At 32.3% G+C, this 5,941-nt stretch overlaps 1 protein-coding gene across 1 annotated transcript; it reads right to left on the bottom strand.

The window, feature by feature from the left end:
• Positions 1 to 821: 821 nt before the first annotated feature.
• LOC146958658 (Haloacid dehalogenase-like hydrolase (HAD) superfamily protein) lies at positions 822 to 2,941 on the bottom strand. The gene is made up of 6 exons (XM_085740192.1): positions 2,843 to 2,941; positions 2,556 to 2,757; positions 2,300 to 2,387; positions 1,985 to 2,194; positions 1,495 to 1,560; positions 822 to 1,298 (listed from the first exon to the last, which is right to left on the bottom strand). The coding sequence occupies exons 1-6, from the start codon at positions 2,886 to 2,888 to the stop codon at positions 1,116 to 1,118; spliced, it is 795 nt and encodes a 264-aa protein (XP_085596318.1). The 5' UTR covers positions 2,889 to 2,941; the 3' UTR covers positions 822 to 1,115.
• Positions 2,942 to 5,941: the final 3,000 nt, after the last annotated feature.

Here is a 5,941-nt window from a genome sequence, read left to right as displayed (position 1 = left end):
CGTATGTTATGAGCTGTTTTAAGCTACCGGATAGTCTATGTGTGCACATAGAAAGTATGATTAGTAAATTTTGGTGGGGAAGTAAACAAGGTGAGCGGAAAATTTATTGGATGGCTTGGAATTCTCTTTGTAAGGATAAAAAAGAAGGAGGTATGGGATTCAAAACTTATGGTCTCCGGTTAAATTTTTTTTTGACATAAACTTGATTACTTAATGCAGTAGAATATATATATAAAATTTTGACATAAACTTGATTACTTAATACAGTAGAATATATATAAAATTGATGAAAAAAAGTCACTTTCTTTTTCTAGACGCAAAAACGTCACATTTTGGTTAGTAAGTAAATAAGTCATCTAACATCTCTTTTCATATTAGCAAGATAACGATCGATGACTTTTTTTTATCTATAAAAAACGACTGATGATTTTAAAATTTGCCATCTTACTCCACCGAAAACATAGAATACATTTTCGAAGCTATTATAAATTCATAGTGCATTTGATGTGGAAAGGTTTTCTAATAATTTTGTATATTATTTTTTGGTTACAATAATTTGGTATATTATTATATAAAGCTAAAATATTTGGATATCAAGTTTAGACATGTATCATCTCAAAAAAAAAATTAGATGTGTATGATACACACTCACAAGTTTTCTTTCTCATTCGCATAATTAACCAATATTATATCTTCAAAGCTGAGAGATTCATGATCGGACATTTCTCAAACTACAGTAAGTCTAGCTAATTTGGTCATATATCAAATGTTTTTTTTTTTTTTTTTTTTTTACGGTAATAAGGATCTAATTCAAGCAAACATGAGTAACTCAGAATTTTTATTAATATACAAGTTTGGAAGTCAATTCGAATACATAGGAGGTTACACATTTGATTTAATATCTACCATACAATTTATTTATTCATTTTTTTTTTTGAAGGAAATTTATTTATTCATTTGTCGTGGACACTCCTTAACTTGTTAACACTATTCACATGATCATTAACAACACACATGAGATTCCCCACATTATTTGCTCATTGTCTTTGTGCTTATTTGGTTGAGTGTGATTAGGTAGTTGGGTATGTACGTTAACATCCAACAAAGGTCAGTTTTCAAGCTCCAACAGTAGTATATGCGCTTAACAAAGCATCCAATTCGCTGTTTGTGCGCGATAGCTTTTGATCATAATCATCCACTCTACTTCCCCATATCTCAGGAATCACTTCTGCAAGTGTAACGCTATTTACACATTCCACTACATAGTCCCCTACATTGTTTTTCACCGTCTCCCCAACCTAAATAAACACATATACATACATCATTAGTTCATTTCATAATCACAAATAAGAAATAAACAAATCTCAATTAAATTAGTGCTGTTTGGTGTAATTACAATTTGTTTGCCAGAATCATGGTCTACAAAATCACAGCGACTCAATTCATTGTGAAATTGAACTTGCAAGTAAATATTAACTTGGTTAGTAAAATTACCAAAACAGTGCGGAGACCCATTTCTTTACCCGCAATGATGTTTCTAACACTGTCATCTAGAAACAACTGCAAAACAAGAGATAAATTTTCACTGATGAGATTTAATTGTCATATATGGAACAAGATCTCATTCATAAAGATTGCGACTATAACTTCATAAAAGTTATTATATAGTACTAGTACAAAACATCAATTTTTTTTAATAAATAATTTATACATTTATTTTATGCAACTCCAAAGTTAACTAATCGTTAACTATTTTTTATAACAAATTTATCCTCAACAACTCAATTCTTTTTCAAAGTCTAATCCAAATCAACAACATAATCATAAAGAGTTTGACAACTAATTATTTATTTTAGTTAAACTTTTTTCAATCAAAATCTAAACATTTAAATTGAATAAATATATACAACAAAATACAATAAAAAAGAACGTTAGTGTCCATCATTCGACAAATCGTTACAACTAGTATAATTAGTTGACTCACCGTACGACGAGGATCCACGTTGGCAGCTTGGATTGCAATCTTGAAGGCATCCAGTGAAGGTTTCAAGAGGACAGGGAATTCGTCGGGACGGGTTGAATTCGGTAGATTCGGGTTTAAAGTCTCAAAACATATAATCAGTTCAAAACAGTCTGTTATCCCAAGCCTGTCCAACGCTCTAAGCGCATGAATCCTGTCCGAATTCGTAAATATCTAAACAATAACAGAAATAATTCCAAAATTAGAAATATATACCAAAAATAATAATAATAATAATAATTTCAAGTTAACTAAATTAAGATTAAAAAATGGACATACAATCTTCCTTTGGTTGATGGAATGTAAGAGGTTTCGTAACTGAATGTCTGGTTTGATTAATTCGTAAGATAGCCTTCCGTGCACGAAACTAAAAAGAACGAAAAATTAATTAGCATCATACTACTTTGGAGTAAAATAAAGTAGGTGTATTTCAGAGTCACTGATCCATCGTGATTTTCCATTAGGTATTATAGCTTTTGAAAACTCACGATCATTCTGACATGTTTACCGTGATATCAAGTATAGACTAAGTTACCTGTGGTATTCTTCTGCGGTGATATCATAGCCTAGTGCGCGCAAACCGGCGAGGGTGCTACCGTGGGATTTAAAGAGTTCAACTCTCAGGGTGGAAGCTTTGGTTTGTGAGAAACCACATTTTTCCATGAGGAAGAGGTCGATATTTTTCTTAACAGAAGCTCCGATTCCGGTGTTAGATGGGTACAAGGTATCATCCAAATCTGTTTGATCAATAAATAAATTAGAGAAAAATGATATTGAAGGAGTTTGTAAATTGGAGAAAGTAAGAGAAGATGAATTACATACCAAAGATAATGCAGTCGAAGGGAGAAGGTTTGTTACGAAAAGCCATTGTTGTTATTTTGTTAAAAGAAGATGAGAATGATGAATGAAATGAGAGCGAGTGAAAGTAAGTTTCAATTGAAGGGATATATAGAGAGAAATGAAGGTAACGTGGACAAATGAGATTGGATAGACACAACTATCGCTGAGTCAGCTTTTCACATTGTTGTAATAAGCCGAATTGAGGTGGGGTCCACTAAATGGGCGCGTTTCCTAACTACCGTACCCGCGGAAATTTTCTGCATGGACGATTATACCCTTGTGAAGTCATCGTGGGTGGTACATACAGGTCAATTCACGACAAAGGTTATCTCACCATCATATTCCTATGTCATGATAAGTACTCAATCATTTTTTAAACGTGTTATCTTATATTGGTGTTTATAAATGAATTGTTTTGTTTCTATTTTGTAAAAATCGAATAATTTTTAAAATATATATAAGAAAAACATAATTTGATATTAATTCGTTGTGAAAATTTTAAGCTATCAAATAAGGGAACTTCTATTAATGCATCAGTATTAATAGTAGTTCCTTCCATTAATGCATTGATATTAGAGAAAATTACATTCACCTCCCTTAAGTTCTTCTTAAATAACACTCACATCCCCTCTAGTTTTAATACTTACAATAACCTCCCTTATTTATTTATCAAATATAAACTGGCCTCCCTTGCAACATAACACTTACTTCTCTGTTAAATGAAACCAACCACCAGAACATCCCATGAACACAAAAGCAAAGAAACCATGGGATTCTCAACCACAAAGAAACTCCCCCATTTGTTGAAATAGTCTCACTGATTTCTCTTCTCGTCACCATTTACTCAAATTTCCCTTTCCAATAATGTTTATTTTCCCCAATTTTCTGAGTTTCAAATACCCTAACTGTTACATAAATGTTAATTTGTTGGGTGCAACTTGTTTCAAGGAAAATTCATAATTTCAATTTGCTAGGTGTGTGGTAAATTTGGTGAGCAAGTGTTGTTCTGTAATCTAACAGATAAAAATTTGAAAAATGATAAACTGATTTGTTAGATAATTTCTATCTTACTATTCAAATCTCAACATAATTTTTAACAGTAATCCAAGCTCTAATCAGTTTATGATTTTCATAGAACATTATCGACCGAATATAGTGTTGTTCTTTGTGTAGTATTTGTGTTTGTGGATTAATATCGGTCTTTTACTGATGAGATGAACAACAATATTAGTCAAGTTTTGATGAGATCAACAATACTTGGTGAAATTTCTCGTAAGCCACAAGAGTAGAGTAGTGTTGGAACAGAAGTAAACGCCGTTTACAATACAAGGGAAGTAATTGTTTTTTTTAAAACTAGAGGGGGTAAAGATGTTATTTAAGGAAACCTCAGGGGAGGTAAATGCAATTTGCTCTTGATATTAAATTTAGGAAAGAGATATAATTAAGAAGGAAGGGGACAAAATAGGGTATTGGCTTTCTGTTACCAACCATGCCATAGCTCTGTGTTACAACTCAGATATGCATATAATTTGGCAATTACAACAACAACAACGCCTTATCCCACTAAGTGGGGTCGGCTACATTGAATAATTTGGCAATTATTCAATGAAAACAAAACTAAGCTGGCAATTAGTAAATGATACTATTTGTGTTCAACTTTAATTCAAGTTAGTAAATACAGTTAGGATTAATTATTGACAGTTAGTTAGTAACTATAGTTTGTTAGCAAGCTATTTTTGAGTTATGCAAACCAATGGTGTTGTTTATAGTCAACAAATTTGCTATAGATTGAAAAACTTGAATCAAGGGAGGATGTTGAACTTTAATTCAAGTTAGTTAATATAGTTTCTCTAAAAAAAAAAAGTTAGTTAGTATAGTTAGAATTAATTAGTTGTTGATAGATAGTTAGTACCGACAGTTTTTTTTTGAGAGAATTAGTACCTACAGTTTGTTAATACTTTGTTAGCAAGCTATCCAATGTGGGAACATAAATACTCATGATCATTCAATAAGATATACACACACAATTCAATTCTTCCCTAACTCTTTGTAAAAAAAAAAAAGAAATTCTTCTCTAACTCTGCTTCCACATTTTTTTTAAACAATGTATTATTGAAAGCTACACCACATAATTTTGTTGAAAACAATACATTGTTAGCATAATTCAAAAGACATTGGTGTACTAAAAAAAATTGGTGACCGTTATGATTAAGATTAAGTTCTGTGACTGATCATAAAGAACAATTTAGGAAGCATTTATTTTGTTAAGAAAAGCAACTAATGAATAAAAAATTCAGGAACTCGTTTACAAACTCGAGGATACACATTACTACTTGCTAGGTAACATGTTTCATATCCTTCTTCTAGATAAGAAAATAATTCTGTATTCCGCGTATTCTCATTCGATTTCCTTTTCACAAAATAAAGATATTTTCATGTCACTGGTCACTGCTGGCCGGGAGCCTCATACCCTTAGACAAACTGCCAACCCCTGTGGACTTACAAGTCTCTAGGTACCGAGGACCGTAGCATGGATCATTGATCATAGAGTTCATTATGTGACTCTACTGGAGGGCTATCATGATATGAATATATTAGCTAAGATTTTCAGAAGGAAAGATAAATTTAGAAGAACATGATTATAGAAAACATAGGAGGTTTTATTTATTTTTCGATGCCTCAACTGATACACAAATGGTCCTTATATAGAGGAACCATGCTAGGAAGAGAACCTCAATAATTTGATCACCGAGTGCTCATTGGGCCCCATCGTCATGACTCAAAAGAAGAGATTCCTTCTTATCTAAAGATGACAGCTAATATACGGCTGCCGACACAAGAAAACAAGCAGAAACAAACAAAAAGTGGCCCACACATTTATACAAATGGCCGACATAAAATAATTAACACTAAAGAAAGCCTTAAAATCCGGATGATATTTTGTAGGCTTCCTCATCTTCTTGCCACGTTAGTAGTGCTTTTTGATAGGCTCATGACTTGGTGACATGTTAGGGTCCTGAGAATCTTCTTGATAAGGAAACAGTGCTTCATATTCTAGATCTCCCACCGTTGGTTTGCTTG

This window comes from Medicago sativa, chromosome 1 (genome assembly GCF_051527215.1).
Source record: "Medicago sativa cultivar Bolivia chromosome 1, Bolivia_mono, whole genome shotgun sequence".
In the NCBI taxonomy this organism is placed as follows: domain Eukaryota; kingdom Viridiplantae; phylum Streptophyta; class Magnoliopsida; order Fabales; family Fabaceae; genus Medicago; species Medicago sativa.
This window is presented reverse-complemented; position numbering and strand designations above follow the sequence as displayed.